Source organism: Hippichthys cyanospilos, chromosome 17 (genome assembly GCF_059441005.1).
Source record: "Hippichthys cyanospilos isolate Australia breed blue-spotted pipefish chromosome 17, RoL_Hcya_1.0, whole genome shotgun sequence".
Classification (NCBI taxonomy): Eukaryota; Metazoa; Chordata; class Actinopteri; order Syngnathiformes; family Syngnathidae; genus Hippichthys; species Hippichthys cyanospilos.
The window spans coordinates 12,242,220-12,262,637 of NC_142385.1; the positions used below are offsets into that span (position 1 = coordinate 12,242,220).

At 40.9% G+C, this 20,418-nt stretch overlaps 2 protein-coding genes across 3 annotated transcripts in view; both read left to right on the top strand.

Annotated features, from left to right (window-relative positions):
• Positions 1–20,418, top strand: part of dusp3a (dual specificity phosphatase 3a) — a 63,975-nt gene that overhangs the window by 19,753 nt on the left and 23,804 nt on the right. For both annotated transcript variants that reach the window (XR_015868402.1, XR_015868403.1), the window contains exon 4: positions 10,415–10,517. The gene's annotated coding sequence lies outside the window, so the exon portion shown is untranslated. The remainder of the gene's footprint in view (positions 1–10,414; positions 10,518–20,418) is intronic.
• On the top strand, positions 907–8,101 carry sost (sclerostin). Its single transcript, XM_088439214.1, has 2 exons — positions 907–1,196; positions 6,714–8,101. Exons 1-2 carry the CDS (start codon positions 995–997, stop codon positions 7,127–7,129), a joined length of 618 nt encoding a protein of 205 aa, XP_088295340.1. The 5' UTR covers positions 907–994; the 3' UTR covers positions 7,130–8,101.

Sequence of the window (20,418 nt, forward strand, 5' to 3'; positions counted from 1 at the left end):
TATATATATATATATATATATATATATAAAATATAAAAATATAAAATACCCTAATGTTGGGCGTCCAAACCTTTTTCTCCAAGGGCTGGAAGAAAAGAAACGTGTGAGGGTCATCTTGTCGTTGTTGTTTTTTTTAAATATATATTATTAATTCAAACAGTCAATAAAATAAATCAAGCAAGCAACTATACATTGTCTACATAATAGTTATTTTTAAAAATATTACACCAAGGCTCCCAGGCCGTAGGTTGGAAACCTCTGCTTTAATGTCATGAAATCATTGATTACCTTCATACTTAATTACTCAAAGTAACATTACTTTAACACTTAATGCATTTAGTACCAGACATATTTAGATATTTGAAAAAATAGAGCTATGTAGTATATAGGTAAATACCAGAGATGGAATGTGTGGACTTTTAACATTAAACATATTTTTGGAAATCAATGAGTTAATCAGAGCACCAAAACAATCAATATATTTGATACTTAACTGTTCAAAAAAATCAAATGTTGAATGTAACGATTTGGGTTGTTCGGTTGAGAAATAACATTGTAACGGGTAAAATGTCAGAAAAGTTGAATTCCATTACACAAATCTGTTTAATCAGGAAAGTAATGGAGTTTTAGACTGAAAATTACAACAACAAATGCTTAGTTTGACAATTACTAACTTGGATTTGAACATTAACTAGGCCTAGAAACATTCAAAAGCGTTCAAGTACGTTCGCAGAAGAAGAGCAGGATTTGGATGCACTTTTGGCGGCTCCCACCGTTGCGTCATCATAAGGAAAAACGTGCAACATCATGAAGCGCGAGGGCCCCGGCACCGGGGCCCCTCCCCCTCCCTCGACGTCACCACCTAATTGGCAGCCTCCCACCAGAGTCTTTAAGAGGCGCGAGCGCGTCCCTCAGCCCTCCACAAGAAGCCCGGCCATCCATCCATCCACCTCCCCCACTTGGCCCACTTCGCCGTCGTCCTCCCGGCCGCAGCATGCACGCCGCTCCTCCGCTGCTCCTCAGCCTCCTGCTGCTCCGCGGATGCTGCTGCGCCTCCACCAAGGCTTGGAGGCAGGTGTCCAACGATGGCACCGAGTTCATACGGGACTACACGCGCAACAGCAATAACGCCACCGTGAATAACAACAACAACCGGGCCAAGACGGGCGGGAGAACCAGCAACTCCGTTTCCTACAGTAAGTCCCCTCTTCTATCCTTTACTTGAAATAGTTGAGTGTGAAGGTGAAATGTTTCAAAAGCAGGCAAAAACGCTGCTTCTCTGCCAAAATATTTCGGCTTATCAGGCAGTTATTGTGCTCCGAGCGTTTTTTTTCCCCTCCGCCTTAATAAGCTTAAGTTATTATAACAGGTTATTGGGTTTTTATTAGTGCTTGTTTGTAATTAGAACAAGAAATGCTGTTTTTATGGAGGTGTATTTGAAGTATGGATGCAGTTTTTAAACAAAAAAAATCGATAATTTTTTGCCAATATAATTTTTGCTTGATTTAACGAGTATATTTTTCTTACCTTTTTAAAAGCGTCGTTTTTTTGCAGTGTGAGGAATATTCTTAACCTGTAATCATTCAGTGCATCTGAGTTATCTTTTGAATATGGGGATCAAGCACGTGAAACTAATTTGGCTTGTCATAATTTGCGTGTTTTCCATGTAAGTGCCATGTTTGATTGTCAGAAAGCCTGCAGGCAAAAACGGAAATATTATCAAAATTGGAACGCTCCCATTAGTCGATCCTTTCACGATTTCATTTTTTTCCCCGGATATTCCTACTCTTGCCTATTGTTGCATTTAAAGTTACACAAAAAAAACGGTTCTTTTTTCTTGAAAGGGTGACTGAGCTTGCGTGTCAACGGGATTTTTGCACACCACATTTTGACCATTTATAAATGGAAAAAAAAAATGATCAAAGCTGCTCTAATTATCCCACTTAAACTCCTCTTTCTTTTGCTTTTCAAACGGCTTCCATCAAATTTACACACACACACACACACACACATACACACACACACACACACACATTCCTGCGGTTGCTCCTCTGACACGGGTGGAAGCGGAGCCTGGACACAGACATCGGAACCCTCTCATTTGTTCATCAGTTTATTGCTCGTCTCGCTTGACACTATTAGTCAAGCTCCGCTTAGGGGCGCAAGCCTCTGATTGCAGTAACATGTCGACCTTAATAGAAAACACCGGCTGTCTTCTGGCTGCGAATATCCACGAGGGGGCTTTGGAAATTGCTTTTTTAACGCAACGCTGCCTTTTAGAATGATTCCCACCTGTGGGCCCGGGATGGAAAATTGAGCTTGAGCTAAAACGCCAAAGATTTGAGGTCTTCTTTTGCCTGTGTGCTTTCCAAATACTTAATGACTATTTTAAGTTGGGTTTAAAGGTTTGTGCTTTACCGGATTGGTTTTATTTTCTGATGACTGTAGTTTTATTCCCATTATTATTATTTGAACAGATATTCCCATCCATCTTCTCGCTTGAAAAAAGTTCCCACTCAGAGCGTGTGCCCCAATCCAGATCCATTTAGTCATGATTATTTATTATTGTCAAGTTAATTTCAAAGAAGCCTAAATTTAAGACAGGACGCCTGCAAATGTGTGCGTCATGTGACTACGTTTGACCGGTTAGCAAAACAGTGGCTACCGCTAATATTATTACTGTTGCTAATGCTAAGTCAACGTTGTGTGAAGAGCAGAAAATATGGAAAAATTGTGAACCATACTGGCCGATTGCGGTCAAAAGTATGATTAGGTAAAAACGAAACAGAATTTTTAGTAACTTCTAATGAAGTTGGAGGTCTGAAATGGAAATATGAATGCAATCTAAATTTGTTTCAGTTTTAAAAACAAAAGACACATACCACATGTAACATTTAATGTAATTATAATAGTAATAACTCATTCATGATAATTCTTGTCTTTTAAAATAATAACAATAAGTAATAAAATTCTCATCAAATACATTTTTTTATAGAAGGTAGCTGACACCCTTGACTAATGCTGACCTAATATAAGGCAATTGAGCACTGTAGTGACATCTGCGACCATTAGATGGGAGTGTTTCCACACTTACAACGCAGCTGTTACCGACATCAATTCTAACTGAAGAATGGAAGTCAATCTTTCATATGTTACCAGTGGTAACATGTGTCTATGTAAATATGGGTGGTAACTTACCACCTATATTTACATAGATATGCCACTGTTGGCCTTGAAAGATGAGTGAAAATGCTAAATATATTGGCTCCCATAACGTTTGGCACTGAAAGAGTTAAACAAAAAGATGGTGCATGAATGTTTTTAAAATGTTTGTTCTTATTTAAAACTTTCTTTTCAAAGTTTTCAACACAGACGGAACATACCTGCCCGTTTAGAAACAAGTGCATCACCAACGTATTTTCAACATTACACCACCACACTCGGATTGTAAGAATACTGCACCAACAAAACAGTAACATTCCAATTTGCATTTACTAACGCAGAGTGCCCGCTAGTGGCGAGTAAAATAGCAGTTTAAACCCAAAATCAATACTCCGATAGCGTCTTCTTCAATCTCCATTTGTTTGGGAGACTGCCTCCTAGTGGTTAGTTAAAAAAAAACAGCAGCTAATCTGCAATCGACTACAAGATGCAGGGTTCAACGCATGAGAAAAAATTTGCAGTTATATATATATATATATATATATATATATATATATATATATATATATATATATATATATATATATATATATATATGTGTATGTGTGTGTGTGCGTGTTTTTCAGCAAAAGCATATGCGCTTCTTCATTAGCATTAGGACTTTGGCCACCTATGGCGCTTTCTTTCCTCCGTGGGGTCTCAGCAGGGTTTTTTTGGCCATGACGCCCCCCCAACCAAATGTCCTCGATTGGCTAGTAAATCAAAGTTATAAGCCAAGCCAACCTCAGAGCGATCGTGCGAGCCGCGGTTGTGTATTGCGGCCACAGAGAAAACATGGGGATCGGGTTTTCTTGGGGAGAATAAAACGGAAGTCGCTTCTCATGAATCCTTTTGTTGGTCCCTTTTTGTGAAGCGGGCCCACGGGAAAGCAGATCCCTCGCCCGTTGTCGGGACGGCCCTTTTAACGCACCGCCAATAGAAAGAAACAAGACCGAAAAAAACAACAACATGCGTTGGCTCAAAAGATGCGGGCGAAATTTAAGATGAGGTTGTTTTCTCAGGTCTTTTTCTTCAGCGGACGGCCGTTTAGTTTTCCGGGGCCAGCTTGGCTTGGTGTGCCAGGCCTCCCCTGAAGATCCGAGCTCCATTAGGTTTGATGGAGCGCTTTACTGGCGCATCCGCATCAGCTGACTGCTGCCAGCTGGACGTCTGCGCCCGGAGGTCTTAGCCACCGGGGACCGCCGATGAAATTAAATTAACAAACGCTCCTCTTCGCAACTTCCAGCTTGACTAAATACGCTTGTTTTTCTCCATCTAGAAAAGCAAATTCTCTTGTGATGTTAGGACCCAATTTTACAATTAGGGATGGGCAGTTTTGCACGAGTTCATTTTGAAGTAGAAAAATAACTCATTCGTGTTGAATAACACCTTAAACTTGAACATTTGTTAAGTCCGGTCAGTCCCGACGACTGCGAGAATTAATTTTTCTTTAATTAAAGCAAATTGAGTGACCTAAAACTTTCTCCTTCAATCCACGTCAGCGATATGGCAGGTTGACCAGTTAAATCGTCTTTGGAGAAGCTACATTTTAGCTACATACACATTGTTATTTCCATAAATACGGTACTTATTTTACGCACCTAATAGCCTTCAATTTTCTCAAAAGTGCGCCTTATACAGCGCATAAACCGTGAGTTTTCATTCGTGAGGGACAAAAAAGATAAAATAACTTAATCGGCATGTAAGTTCTTCAATTTTTACCACTGCATTTCTATATATATTTTATATTGTATATTTTTACAATTAAAATTTTTATAACGAGTATGAAATTTTGATACGCTTTATATGCTCCAATTTTGAAGCAATTTAAATGGATACAAGGTGCAAACAAATGTGTTTTTTGTAAAAGAAAATGCAATTTTGTCAAATCCAGAAACTGTTTTTAAATTAACACAAGAATATATTACTTTAAATGCAAGTTTAGCATTTAATTGAATGATAATTATATTCTTTTAAACTCGAGTCATCTTGGCATTTGTCTCAACAATTTAAGAGGTATTTTATCCCATACTTCAGATTTCCACAAATCATCTTTATTCTTATTTTCTGTTTAAAAAGTTTGGCTTATCTGATTGTTTTGTTGCCATTCCCTTTAGCGCAGCTCCATCTAGTGGAGGCCTAATGCAGCCACTACATGTAGCTTCTATTCTATGCACCTTATAATGAGGTGTGCCTTATATATATATAGATGTAAAAATAATTGTAAAATTGGTCATTCATTTAAGGTGCGCCATATAATCATGCGCAATTTATTGTGCGGAAAATGAGTGGTATTGTGCCGTGAGATTTTCCCAACATAAAAGATGTGCCTTGGGGAACACTGATTTAGTCAATAGCAACCAAAAGGCAAATTAGAAAATCCCGAGGCTCTTAGGTAATCTGCTGAACATTAGAAAAAAAAAAATGCAAGCCAACTGTAACAAAGTTGAGTCAAGGCCACTTATTCATGTGGAGAACTGCGATCAAAACAGTTCCTTACAAGAGCCCAAGCATATTAAAAGTTTGCCATCCTGGGGGACCTCATTCGACCCCATCCTAGCCTGAGTCTTTAAATTTATACTGTACTATTTTATTGTTATCGAATGAAATCATTTCGCAGATTTCAACCTCCATAAATAGAAGAACTGTGAGGCGGATGCGGTAGCTCGCATTGACTCAAAATCAAAATCTGTCCACATAGCAGGCAACTGACAAACTACAAAGATAAATTCTTGAATAAAATAGGGCCCATGTGTTTTTATTCCCCCACATTTGATGCATTTTTGAAAACCAGGAACTGTTTTTCTTTTTGATGCTTTCACAAGGCATTTGATGCCATAAAATCACAAAAATGTGAGGTTTATTTCCTTCAATGATTTTGATGTTGTCTGCCACCTGGTTCACCTTCTTTAATGTTGCTGCTTTCCTTCTTTTTCCACCTCAAAATATCAGTTCAGCTCTTAGCACGTTTCATCAATCGTAGTTGGGGAATTCGTTTCAATTTGGGCACTATACTACGTTAAACATATTTGATCCAGGATTCGTATAAACTCTTTGAAGGCTTTAAAAAGAAGCAATACGTTCAAAGATCCTTCATGCCATTTGAGAATGTTGACGAAATAAGAGAGCTGTTTATCAGTGAGAACTTGAAAGATAGATAATGTATTTCTCATTTGTGGAAGAGAGGGCCAACCATGCAACGGAAGCTAACATCAAAGATGAACCTGAATGCTCGCTATCAACAGTTCAGTTTCTTTTGACATTATAAACGGAGTAAAGATTGGTATGTTTTCAAATGTAGGTAGAACACATTTTTAAAAAGTTGTCAGACAAATAAATTATGAAGACACCCAGAAAATCCCACTTCTCAATTACAGTAACAAAGTACTTGCGCTTGATCCCTTGTGTCAATTTGTTGAATCATTTACCATCAGTTGAAGTTAACGGTGATATTTTTCCAGCGTTTGTCTTGTAACCGAGCGTAACGACAATATCCCGCCGTTGCTTCCCAGGCGCCTCGGATCTGAGCTGCAGGGAGCTGCGTTCCACCCGTTACATCACAGACGGATCCTGTCGTAGCGCCAAGCCGGTGAAGGAGCTGGTATGCTCGGGCCAGTGCCTGCCCACGCACCTCATGCCCAATTCCATCGGCCGCGGAAAATGGTGGAGGACCGGCGGCGGGGCCTCGGACTACCGTTGCATCCCGGCGCACTCGCGGACCCGCCGGGTACAACTGCACTGTCCCAACGGCAACACTCGGACTTACAAGATCCGCGTGGTTACCTCCTGCAAGTGCAAGCGCTTCCGGCCTCACCACAACCAGTCCGAGGCCAAGGAGATCCCGCGGCCGCCCCGCAATAAGAAGCACGGCCGCTCGTCCCAAGATCGGAACAAGAACAACACGCCGTTGACAGACAACTCGTATTAAATTGAGTTCTCCACAACGCAAACAACCCGACCGATCCCTCCGTCGGAGAGGACACGCAAGAGCGACTCCGCAAGCTGGGCTGACTTTTTTTCACCCAATCTCAGATTTCTTTTCTGCATGACGAACCTTAAAATGTCTTCGCTCGTTACGAGGAAACGCGGCAACGGGTCCTCGTCCTGATATAAACGCATCTGAAGCGTAGCAAACATCCTTCCCGCCGGGCCCTCGAAGCCATCTGTACAAACACACAACGCTTTGCTCCCATGCTGCATTTAAGGCCGACAAGGTGCACCAAAGGGGCCGTAATCCATCCGCTTCTGCCTAGACGGGACGCCGGCGGCTCAGGGGGGTGGGGAGGCTCCAATGGCGGGATGGTGACAGCTTCGGAAAGCGGCCTCCCACCTCTTCCTTCTTCCGGGGCCCCCCGAGGGCCTCGATGGTGCTGTGGCGTGCTCAGCTGATGACGTGCCCTCAGCATTCCTTGGAATTACCAATCCAGCGAACCCGTGAACGGACCTGATAAAAGAGCGATCCTCCTCCTGTCAGTCTGTAGATACGCCATGAAGACGCACCGCCTTTTTATTGTGGACGAGGCGGGGGTTAACCAGAGCCCCCCCCCCCCCAACGCTTCCGTCACTACCCACCAAATCGAAAGCATCCTGACGATGCTCGCGTATTTTTGACTTTTAAAAATGAGCAACTGGAAAGCATTTGTCATTGATTGTACATATCATACCTGAGCGGCGCCCTCGCCAGGTTAGGGAGGTTCAGGTGTCACCCGGAGGGCGGTGAGGGATCCGATTTCCACAAACAAAAGAATGAACTTCATATTTATTTTTTATTTCCACATTTAAATTATTTATGCAACCGTTTTTGTAGTATATAATAATCGTCATTATTGTCATATAGAACGATAGCGCAATGAACTTCTGTGCAGTACATGAATAAAGTCAATGCAGATATATTTGAAAATTGATCTGCTTGTTGTTTTATTCAAATGAGACATGTCAAAGGTTTGTCCTTGACGTTAGACTTCATGACAGAGGTCCTCACTGTAGGACAGTGGTAGGGAACTCCAGTTCCTCGAGAGCCGTACCCTCCCTGTTTTTGATGTGTCTCACATTCAACACACCTGATTGAAATGATCCGGATCGTTATCAGGCTTCCGCAGGGCTTGTTGGTCAGCTGATTCTTTGAACCAGGTGTGAAAGGCGAGCGAGACATCGAAAATAGGCAGGATTTGGCTCTCGAAGAACCGAAGTCTCCTACCCCTACGACCTCTGCTATAGGACGGTCCCGATCATAGATCTTGTGGTTGGGAACGGCATACGATAAACAGGGTGGTCTAAACGATGCCATGGTATGGTATAACTCATGAGAGCCAAAACTGAGAGACTGTTGAAACTCCCGAATTTGTAGGTAAGTGGACATTTTTTTGCACCGTATTCTATCGCTAATATATGTAAGAATTTAACTTAAACCAGAAACTCATTTTAAAATCCACCTCACCACTAAAACGCAGCACTCAGTCAGAGTTTCACAAACTCCACATAAACAAGGTACAAAACCAAAACAAAACTCTTCTGTGGAATCCAACGGTTTGTCTTCTGGCGTTCTCTCGGAACACAGTCCGTATCGCATTTCACTACATCATCCCGAGCGGGGTGGTCATTATGTCATTCCCGGGCCTTGTTTTCCCGGAGAGAACAGACATGCCCATGTGTTCGCTCGCTTGGCCAGAGTAAGAAGAGTCTCCCCCAAGAAACCTTACACGAAGGCACGGTGACGCTGACAAAGCATCTGTCCCGCGTTAACGTGCGCAAAACACCGCAAACTCCCAGTGACCCTTTCCCGACCGAGGCGCGGGACACGTCAAGCGCAATCTCCTCCCAACCAATGCATCACATCCACCCCTCCAAGTGTCATCGGAGGCGCTCGCAACTCCAGGTGCACGTGTCCCACAGGCCCGCCACCGCTAGGAAAAGCGTCTCCTCGCATTGCCGCAAACGCTCCCTGCCTTGAGAAAATATTTATAGAACTGACACACTGACCACAATAAATGCTTGTGGGCTTGCTTTGTCCCGATGCGGGAACGTAAGTGAGAGGAGTGGGAGGAATTCAGTTAGTCCCAAAGCTGTCGGCGGGCCTTCAATCACGGCTCCGTTGTACAACTTCCTCACTGCAACTCCAGACACAAGCGCTAAACATGCTCCCTGCAAAAAGTCTTGTTCCAAAAGCTGCTCGTCGAGACCCTGGTAGTCTCGAAACCTTGCAGTTGCACGCTACTTCTGATAAAGTGTTAAGTATCGTTTTGGCCTCATGGATTTCAGAACGGTAACAGTATGATAATTGGTGCACTTGTGTTTAAACCAAGAACTGTATTGGTGGATGCATGGATCAAACACCAAATCCTTGTTGAGAACAGAAGGTGTGTAGTACTGAAACAGATTGAAAGTTGCTTTCGGAAGTTTAGAGATGGTCCATTGAAATTCACCTCAAAAGGTTATGGTCTATGGAATTGTGCAGTTAGGAATCGAATAAACTTTTTGGACTTGTAAACTTGGCCACTGGGCCACATGTCCATTTAGCATTTTTTTCCCATAATGCCAAAGGGGGATGCACATGCAAAAGTCAATTATCGATATTATGGAATTATGAAGATTTTCAGACAACTCATTCCTTCAAACTGTTGACTTCTGATCGGTGATACGGGGCTCAAAAAAGTTGGACAAACAGACTCAGGGACAGCTTTTACAAAACAAGAACTCACAGAATACAGTATAACAATGATTGCGCTCCTGTGAAACTGTGAAATTTCCTCTCTTGTATTTAAACTTAAATTGTGTTATTTATTCTTTATATTGCTTTATATCTTTATATTTTAATATGCACCAATTGGACCAGCGCTGCCAGTTTTCTTCTATACCTTTTTTTCTATAAAGCCTACAAATACATTCAAATGTATTTGCAGGTACGTTCAAATAAGTTTGCGAACCAAAAATGTTTTACTCCAAATTCCGTAGTAGGTTGCTCCCTAAATTTACCCTTAAAGCCAACCGTGAACTTTTATAAGAAGTTTAAATCCTCTAAATTCTGCCTCATCCTTAGAAGAATGATTCCTTAAAAGTCTGAAGATCACAAGAGAATTGTGACATCTGAAGGAGCTTGTAGCTTGTCTTACATTAGGAAAAACATTTAAGGCCGGGCAAGCCTTCGTCTGAAGAAGATTGGTTAAGATTTGAGCTCTTTTGTGTGAGCCACTTGCTTGATTTGCTTTTATTCCAGATGTCCTTCCTGACAAAATCCTCCCGTTAATCCGGTTTTTGACCTCCAGCGGCTGGGTTTTGGCACACTTGGAAAGAATTGAACCTGCGCTGTGACATGAAAGGTAACAACATGTTCCTCTATGCTACTATACATTTTGTTTTGAAAATGTCTCTTTGAAATGAAAGGAGACCGTAGCGCTGACCGGACCTGCCAGAATTTTCTTCATCAGCGTATCATCAGCATGTAGTGATACCATATTGTCCAAAAGAAAGCGATGCCAGAGGTATTCATCTCATAAAAACGTGTACGTCACAAATACAAGTGACCGCCACATGAAATGGGATCAATCATAAACTATTATACAAAACAATTCCCGCGGCCTGCCAAAAACCAACCTAATAAAAACCGGCAATGTGTCGAGTTTCCGCATCGGCAGCTTGTGCAACCAAGAGCTGTCCAGGAGGCTTTGTGGAGATGAAAAACATTTTACTGGAACTGCAAACATTCCGGCCTTCGGCGGCGATTACGCCACGTCAAGATGATCTGGCCCCCGCCCACCCCACCCGCAGTAGTTTTCAATCAGGCCTTTCCCAAGACTGCAAACGACTGCTATAATCAAAGACGTGTGTCCGGTTCCGGATGATCAAACCGTCGACTCTCAACGGGCGAAGTTCTTTGAGAACCTTGTCGGTTTAACGAGGATTTATCAGCATCTTGGAGGGCAGGATGGCCAAAGTAAATAAAGACCTGAAAATAGAATTATACGAATATTATTTCCCCAGATTTCTGACAATTATTTATTATCATAGTTCATAGTTTCTCGTGTCTTCGTAGATTCGTCAAATATGTAAGTTTGTTTCTGTATGTCTGAGAACTTTGTCGTACTGAACTGTGGAGCTGTAATGTTAAATAAATGTACTTTTCAGTTAGGTAGCTAGCTAGCTATATCTACACTGAAAATACTTCTTTCATGGATGCCACAATTTACAGAACAATTTGGTGTTCTTGTATAAATTCCCGAGAGAGAACATGATGCCACGACCCAGCTTGTTAGTCGTCTGCCAGTTGGGAGGATCTCCACAAACTTGCGAGCTAGCAAAGCCAGCACCAAAGTCTATAAACAATTACTGTAATTCACCAAATATGGGATGCACCCTTAATTTTAAAGTTAAAGCTTCTATTTAAAAAATTACAACTGTGGAAATTGTTCATATTTTCTTGTGTTTATATCTGTAAGTAATATGTTTGTTGCGGGTTAAGTGCTTCAGATTTCCCACATTGTCAGTGAATGCTGCACCAGTGTAACATTGAATGCGCTTGAAGCAGTTGTTTTTCATTTTCTTCGCGATGCAGCTCGAGTTCATTTCGCTATAAATACCCGAAGTTCCACGCCATCCGTGGTCCAAAAACTTTGTGATCATGTGTAGACAGCAATTAATAAACGAGCAAAATGGAATACATTTCCATATTCTCCAACCAGTGCACTTAGGTCTCTATTGAGATGTCATAACTTCTACATGATCCTCTCCGTTTTAATAATATTCCCATGTTTGAACAAGAAAGGATTTGGACGTTGGTTCAGTCTGCTCGCTTCTTTTATTGAAAATCATGCCATAACAACCGCAGCTAACACGAGCTGCTGTTAGCTGTCCTGGTACGGTCATTTTTTAAGTAAGAATAGGGACGATTTTATTTTATTTTTTCACTTCAGAGTCTTTATTTAGCGTAACAAAGATGTTCAGAGGTGGCCGTCACTCTTGTAGGGATCAGCAGATGATCTTCACGGGTCAAAGGGCTTCCGCTGAGCCAAGTAAGCTTCAGGCGCTCAGCCGAGCCCAAGTTCACCAAAAGCTGCGAGGACAACGGGAGTTGAGGAAACGCCTTTCAACGGTAGACATCTCAGTCTGAAATTCTGCAGGAATTTCCTCGACGTTACTCGTCGTCACCCGACGGATCCCGTTGAAAAACGCACCGCTTTCAAGTGAAATATGTTCAGTGCGGGATTAGACAAGCGCCGTTTGTTTTACTAGTCGACGTGTTTGACCTGGAAAGCGGCTTGAAGCTTCGCCGTGACGTTTGCTTGCGGGAAGCCCGGATAAGCTTCTCGAGTAGCGACACGAGTTTACACAATGTCACTCGGCAGTTCGTCTGCAAAGCGGATGTTGACTCGGAAGAGATCAATCCGACCACACAGAGTCCCTGAAGGCAGCTCAATACTGGCTTCTTTAGATACTTACGCAGCGGTATCAAGTTTGTGTTAGCCTTGCGAAATACTATATAGTCAACGTTACTCAGTATATGAAACAATCCCTGAAAGAAATTTTGAGATTAGCGGATGCGCCGCTGGTTCGAGCTCACCAGTGACAGAACATTGCGTCGAGTAATCGTTTGCGATTGTAACAGATTAATAGAAATAAAGTGTTGGCTATTGGTATTTTTGTTTCCTACCTCATTGGTTCGTTGTTGGTAATTATTGTGTAAAATCGAGAAGAAGATGATTTACATGGAAACGAAGCTGGAGATCATCAAGAAATAGGTAGAACGCTAACCTAGCCTAGCCTCACTAGGGAATATGGCATAACAAGCTTGTCGCATAACAGTAAATAAATCCTCTTTCTATTTTTAATTTGTAATGTTTTTAATTGTGTACATGTACTGAACTTTGAGCACTACAAGGCGCACCTAAAAGCCTTAATTTTTTCAAAAAGCTGATGATGCGCCTTATAATCAGATGCGCCTTATATATGGATCAATATTGAGATTGGGATTCGTAGATGGGGAATAAACTGATAAAGTAAGCGTTACCTGTTTCTTTTATGTGTTTAGAGTTGAACAAGGTTGGTCATATTGACATTGAGTTATTTTGCTATTTATTATTATTATTATTTGAGTTATTATTGTTATTACTTTGAGTATTACTATATGTGGATTGAAAAAGTTTTAAAATATGTCATTAATTGAGGGTGCGCCATATAACCCGGTGCACCTTATATATGGAAAAAGTTTTAAAATATGTAATTAATTGAGGGTGCACCTTATAATCCGGTGCACCTTATAGTGCGGAAAATACGGTATATTATATATATGTAGCACTTGTTATACTATTTTGATACCCTTTTTAATTATGTATATACAATTTTGATATTTTTACCAGGGGATTTTACATGCATTAGCGAATTAACATAGGTTTGGATTGACCGCCATGCGGTGAATTCGCGTTACGATCCCAACCGGGGAACGGATTAATCTCGTGAACCGGGGGCCCACTTACTTCCTGTACTCAACAGGTGTTTTGCATTGGCAATTTTTTAGGTCAAAATTTCCCCTTTATAATGCGTTCTAGAATTTCATTTAAAAGCCTCACTTTTTATTTTCGCGTGTGTGTATGACATTTGCTTTCGCAAAACATTTTTTGTATTTCTAACCAGACATGGAAGACACCCTGTTTGCCTTTGAATTTTGCCCAGAGGACAATCAGCAACCTTGTCCACCCAGCTCACGCAACACCACAGTAATCAAGTTTCATTAGGGACTCTTTGGCATGAAGTTGCTGCACCCATCCGAGGACCCAGACTAGGCGCTGCCTGGAGTCGCACCTCTGAAAAGCCGTGTCAACTCTTGTTAAAAACTCTTGACTCTCGGGCCTTCCCCGAGGAAAATTGCCCGTCGTGTTCCCACCCTTTCGCTTTGCGTCACGTGGCTAAACGTTAGCGTTTAATAGAGGTGAAAGGGCTCCATTCAGATATTAGTATTCCCAATCGAAGCGGCGGTTTCGGCTTGAGTCAATCGCGGAAGATTTAAAGGGAAGCGGCACGTGTGTGGGCGGCGGTCCGGCTTGTTTTGACAGGCGTTCGTCAGGCGCCCGACCAGAAACTCTCCTCCCGTTTTGAACGGCGAGCGAATGATGAGTCAAACGCTTCGTCTCCATGTCATCAGCGCTAACCGCGATGACGGCGGAGCCAGACAGGCTGCGACTGGCCCGCCGTCACCGCCGCTCGGCCTAATGCTTCGCGACGCCTCTGGCATGCGAGGACGTTTTGGAAACTGATGACAACCTCGAACTAGCTTGTGTTTGGACTTGGTTATTAATAGAGTTGGCAAAAGTATTCACGCCGTGTACTTTGCAGTAAGTGTCGAAAAAACGATTTGGTAAAAGTAGAAGTGTTACTTGAACTCCTTAGAAAAACAAATACGGTCTTTGAAGTGAGGGAATTAACAGTTCTGAAGTCAGCGAGATGTCATTTGTGGACTTTATGACGATTTTATTTGCTTGAATGTGATCGTGCGATATTTGCCGTTTTATGCTAAATCAACCTAAATTGTCCTCTTTTGGATCATAGAAGAAATCGGTTATCAAAAAATAACTAACTTACTTGTTAATACATATTTTACACAAATAATCAATCTAAAGTGTCAGACCTACCAATTTTTTTATTATTAGTTAATTATGATTAATTCATTATTAATAAATTATTGTCCACAAAAAAATAATCAACCTAAAGTGTCAGACCTTTGCTCAAAAATAAATAATTATAAATAAATATTGTAAACAGAAAAATATTCAGCTTAAAGCGTCCTCTTTTGGAATCATAATAGAGATTTGTTCACAAAAATAAATGACAGGTAACGAGCGGTGACACGTGACAAGTTGGGTTGAACCATTCTCGTATGTGGGGATGAATCAAATGAAAAATTGAATAACCTACTGAACATAAAATTTGTTTGCTGAACTTATATTTTCCTGGACCAATTAATTAATTCAATAATTATTTTTAAAGGATTTTTGCTTGTTTGTTTATTTAAAATCTCGAGTACACCCATTTGAGAACCACTGCATTCTATCAACTCACCACAAAATTATGGATTGGATCCCTCCCAAGATTTAATAAGGAAAGAAATTAAAATTGGCTCCACCTAGAGGTCAGGAGGGGAACAAAGAACGGGGGCCTATTACCCTCGAATTAGTTTTGAGCTCTGTCACGGAATTAATTAGCATCGCTGCCAAAGACTAACCATAATGCAAAAAATAAGCGTCTAGTCTAGTCTGGCTTGGCCACGATGTCGAAGCGGACGGCGTAGAGCGCCTCTCAAAACAACAAACCCCGAAGGCGTCACGGCCGCCCGCTCAGACAGTCCGGTGCCTTTGTGCTTGTTTGTATGTTTGTCGCGGCGTTTTCCTCTTTCCCACTTGATAATATTTCTCGTTCCCATGAGCGCGCTGTCTCTTGGGCCCACATGGAAGCTCTTTTAGTATCACTTGATCCTAACCCGCCTTTGGACGAGGATTGGGCGCAATCAGCTCCAAAGATTGCCTCCCATCCTTGTGGCTGAGGCTGCATGACCCGGGAGATATCTCCAACATCTCCACAGCTTAGGAGATCACCATCACTCCCGCAACTCCCCCACAAACCTTAAACGCCCTGTCCCGCCGTTGACCCCGCCCGCAAAGACGCGCCGCCATATTTTCAGTCTTCATTAAGTTGTCGAAACAAAAATTCTCGTAGGAGGATTGCGATTGTCTCAATTTTTTTTTTTTTTAATGGGGTGGGGTTCTTACTCCTGTCCCACTGTTGTTGACAAAAGGACATTTTTTTAAAGGGCAAAATTCGCACAACATGTTCGCTAGAAAACCCTAATTACCATTGTGGTTTCTACCCTGGAGCCGCCAAATTCTTAAGCAACAGCATGACTGATGTATTCTCGTAAATGACTTAACTTACTTTTCACTCTAGCAATATCAATAACAAGCATTTCCCCATCTCGGGGCCGCAGAATAGTCAGCAAAAAAAAAAAGAAGAAAAAAAAGACTCGCTACTATGGGGGCAAAATTTGGCACAATTTAGCAAAATGTTTTTTTGTGGAAATTTTTTTCACTCTAACGTGAAACGAGTCCCAATTTACGGAACTTTATTTTTCTGTGGTAGAATCTCGATCACAATTTCATCTTTTGTCTGCTAGGGACCAAACTTTTTCAAACACATCATGACACAACTTTTGCTTTCGGCTAATAGTCCAAACATACGAAAACATCAGTAACAGCCATTGCTTGATTCTAAAAATCCCCCTAAATTTCTCTAAAATCCTGCAAATTCTTGTTTAGGGCTTCAAAATAGAAAAATGTGTGCCTAATAAAGGCCGTTTTTGCCTGTTTCATCTATCGGCCTAAAGCGGCCACTGTGCATAGTAAAGGGTTAATTTAGCTCATACTTTTGACTTCTTAAAATGACCGAAAATCGCCAAACTTAATCATTGTAATTTGAACATAGCTTCTTTTCTTCCGCATCTCGCACTATTTGATCCAAGGGATGGCACACTGCTGCTGGGGTGAAAATGGAGTGCTTGTGCCATGTTGAAATTTGACATGTTGTCACCATCTCCCCGAGTCTCTTCTTTTATTATTTTCCCTTTGTTGTGAAATGCCTAAGATGGAACAAAATATCCCCTAATTCAGTCACGCTCTCTTGCCTCATGATTTTAGGGAGCTTTAATATAGAAAATTCGTAAAACCAAAATTTGGAATGTGGCTCCTCCCCCATGTTTAAACTGGCAACATATGAATGTGAATTCCTGAAATATGACCACTGATTTTGTGGACCCTGAATTTGACAAAAATGCTGATGAACTGTCATTTTTTTACCCCATATGATTCACTCTTGTGGCATTATGTTACAAATTATGGAAATGACTTAGATTTTTTTTTTATACCATGAAAGAATCAATGGGAACAAAACACTAGGAAGCTGAAATTTCCAGCAGATGATTAAAACATGTAAAATTAAAAAAAAAACAATGATTCTGACGCTTCTATGTGATTGCAGCTGGACATACGAGATTTTGTGTGCAAAATTAATCATAGTCCAAATTTTGGACCATATAAAACCATTATAATTACAATTTTTGAGATGCATTTTAATAGGATTTATAACATTGATTTTCCTTCAAATTTTGCAACATTCCGTTGAGCGGCGGTCAAACTATGTCAGCAAATAGAAAATTCTTTGTTGACTTGTGTTTCACCTCTAGACAATAGGTGGCGGTAGAGGCCAGTTAATGGCTATGTCTTAAAGTGTCATCATCACGCCACAGAGTCCAAAAACAGACCATAATTTCAATTTTTTGGGGTATTAATAAATTCAACCTACACATGTATGGATAGAACTGATGCTACTGAACAATTTGAGTGGTTGAAGAAAAACAAACAAATTATTACGCCTTTAAAAGCATTAACAAAATTAGGGAAAAAAATACAATGTTTTTAGTTTGCAAAGTGCAGTTTAAGTCGTCGTAGGAACATTAGGTAGTCTCTGTAAAATATGTCATCATCTACACAACATGAACACATACTGAAATGAATATGCAAAGAAAATATTTTGTTTCCTAACACATGTAAACACAGATGATGAAAAAACTGTACAGTAGCTTTTAAATGATTGAAGTGATTTCGTTTGTATCGCTAAACTAAAAGCTGTGACCCTAATTTAACAGGATGCGGTGCGTTAGCGACGCCCCCTCTGCACCCCCCCCAACGCTAACATTAGCGTCTCCTCACCAACAAATTTGACTAAGAGCGTTTGACGGCGGATAAAATACGGCCTGCGGATCACCGCGCTAAGCCTCCCCTCGCAAAAGTGGCAAACGAGACTCTTTTTACGACACCGTTTATCATCTTCTCGCTGCCGCTTGGCAAGCGCGTCAGGCACTTTAAGAAATAAGAGCAATTAAACGTACAAAGCCGATAGCGGCCGTGTCGCCCGTTAATCAAACGCTCCTTTTTTTTTGTGTTGCTCCAAACTGGAAAGTGAATTGTCTGCTTGAGTCTGGACGGTGATCAAACGCTCACACAAAGGATTACAACCCAAAAGAAAAGTCACATGCGGCTCCGGTGCTGAAATGTTTAATTCCAGTCATAGGTTCTTTTCGGAGCTTTTTGTGATGTCAACAGAAGATTTTTTTTTTTTCTAGATAACAGAAGTTGAATTTTTGTGGCGAAGCTACTGCAATGTGCTTCCTGCCTTCTAAGAGTCAAATTATTATTATTATTTTTTTTTTTAAAGGCTGTTTTTATTTTTTTTTAATGAATTTTGTCAGATGTGCGCAGTTTGTCTGTAGAGGGACTGAACGACATTCTGCCAACGAAGCGCAGAATGAAAAAAAACGTTTTGGAAATGGGAAACTGAGACAGCATCTGTAAATGTCGTCCGCCATTTTAATCCTCCGTCGTAATTGTCAGTAGAGTGACGAACCGACGTTTTGCCCAAGGACCACCGAATGATAGAAACATTTTGAAAATGATTAAAAAAAAATCGACGGAACCATACATTTCGTCCGGCATTTTACTCCATCGTAATTTTCAGTCGATGACGCGCCGACGTTTTGCCGACGGACAGTCAAATGACGAAAACATTTTGAAAATGGCGGACGAAGACCTACGACAGAACAGTAGATTTCGTTTTGTCGTTTTATTCCGTTTTAGTAATCGTCAGTAGAATAACGAACAGACATTTTGCTAATATTTCACCAAATGACCAAAAAAAACCCAATACATTTCGTCCGTCATTTGAATCCATCGTAATTGTCAGACTGCCAAATGACGAAAACATTTTGAAAATGGAGGATTAAGACAGACGACAGGAGAGTCGATTTTGTTTGTCATTTTAATCCATTTTTGTAATTGCCAGTAGCGTAACGGACCAAAGTTTTGCCAATATTCAACCGAATGACAAAAAAGCCAATACATTTCGTCCGTCGTCTTATTCCATCGTAATTGTAAGTCGATGACGGACCGACGTTTTGCTGACGGACTGCCAAATGCCGAAAACATTTTGAAAATATCAGACTAAAACTGACGGAACAGTAGATTTCGTCGTTTTAATCCGTCGTCGTAAAGGTCAATAAAGCGACGACGGACCAACGTTTCGCCGAGGGACCGCCGAAAGCGAGATCATTTCGAAAATTTTTCAGACCAACGGAGCTGTAGATTGCGTCTGTCGTTTCAATCCCTCATTTAATTATCAATATAGCGACGAACCGACATTTTGCCGACGGCGATGAAAACATTTTGAAAACGATAGACGGAATCGTAGATTTCGTCCATTAAAAGCGTCACCACCTGTCTTACCTGTAAGCAAACATTTTTTCCGTTTTTTTTTTCGTAGTTGGACGACTGAGCTCTAACTTTTGGGGGGTGTCGAGGTTGATGACGACGAGAGTGATGATTGGCTGACAGAAAAACAGACTGCCGATTACAGTTTTGAAAAATCGGTGGACGGACGACGACGAAGAAGAGGCGGGGCGACGACGACTGACTCCTGACGGACAAGCGAAAAATGGTAAAATACTCACCTTTTTATTTATTTTTTTCTTGAAATCAATTCAAAAGCTGTCGCGTGCCTGCTTCGGATCATCGTAAAAATGATTCTCCGGAATGCGTCCACTCCCATTACACGCGGCTAACTGGAATGTCGGCGCTCGCAGGTGCGATGCTATTTATGAAGACGTATAGGACAAAAAATACACGCATCGACAATTTGAAATGTTTCTGTTGTTTTCTCATTCGTAGTGGGCGGAATTTCTTCATGTCTTGATTAACCAAAACATGTTTTACAGATGAAGTGAGACGGACTTGGAAATTCCAAGAAAAGAATGAAAACACATTTCTTTTACAGCTGTGCGGAAAAAAAATATCACGCACTTTGCGATTGCCAAAAATATTTACCATTATCAGTAATGGGATTATCATCATTCAAATGGTTATTTTTTTTGGATAGTGTCAGTTTAAAAGAAAAAAAAATCCCTTTGTAGTCTTAATATTAATTATAAAAATGACTAAAACAAGCATTTGCAGCTGCATGCTTTTTATTGAACAGTTTTAAAAAATCTTTTCAGTTTTCTTATTATAGTAATGATAATCATACATATTTAATACAACCGCTATTACTATTACTCCTACCTATTACTACTGCCACCAATACATATACTACTACTTATAAAACTACTTCCACTACTACAAATAATAATACTGA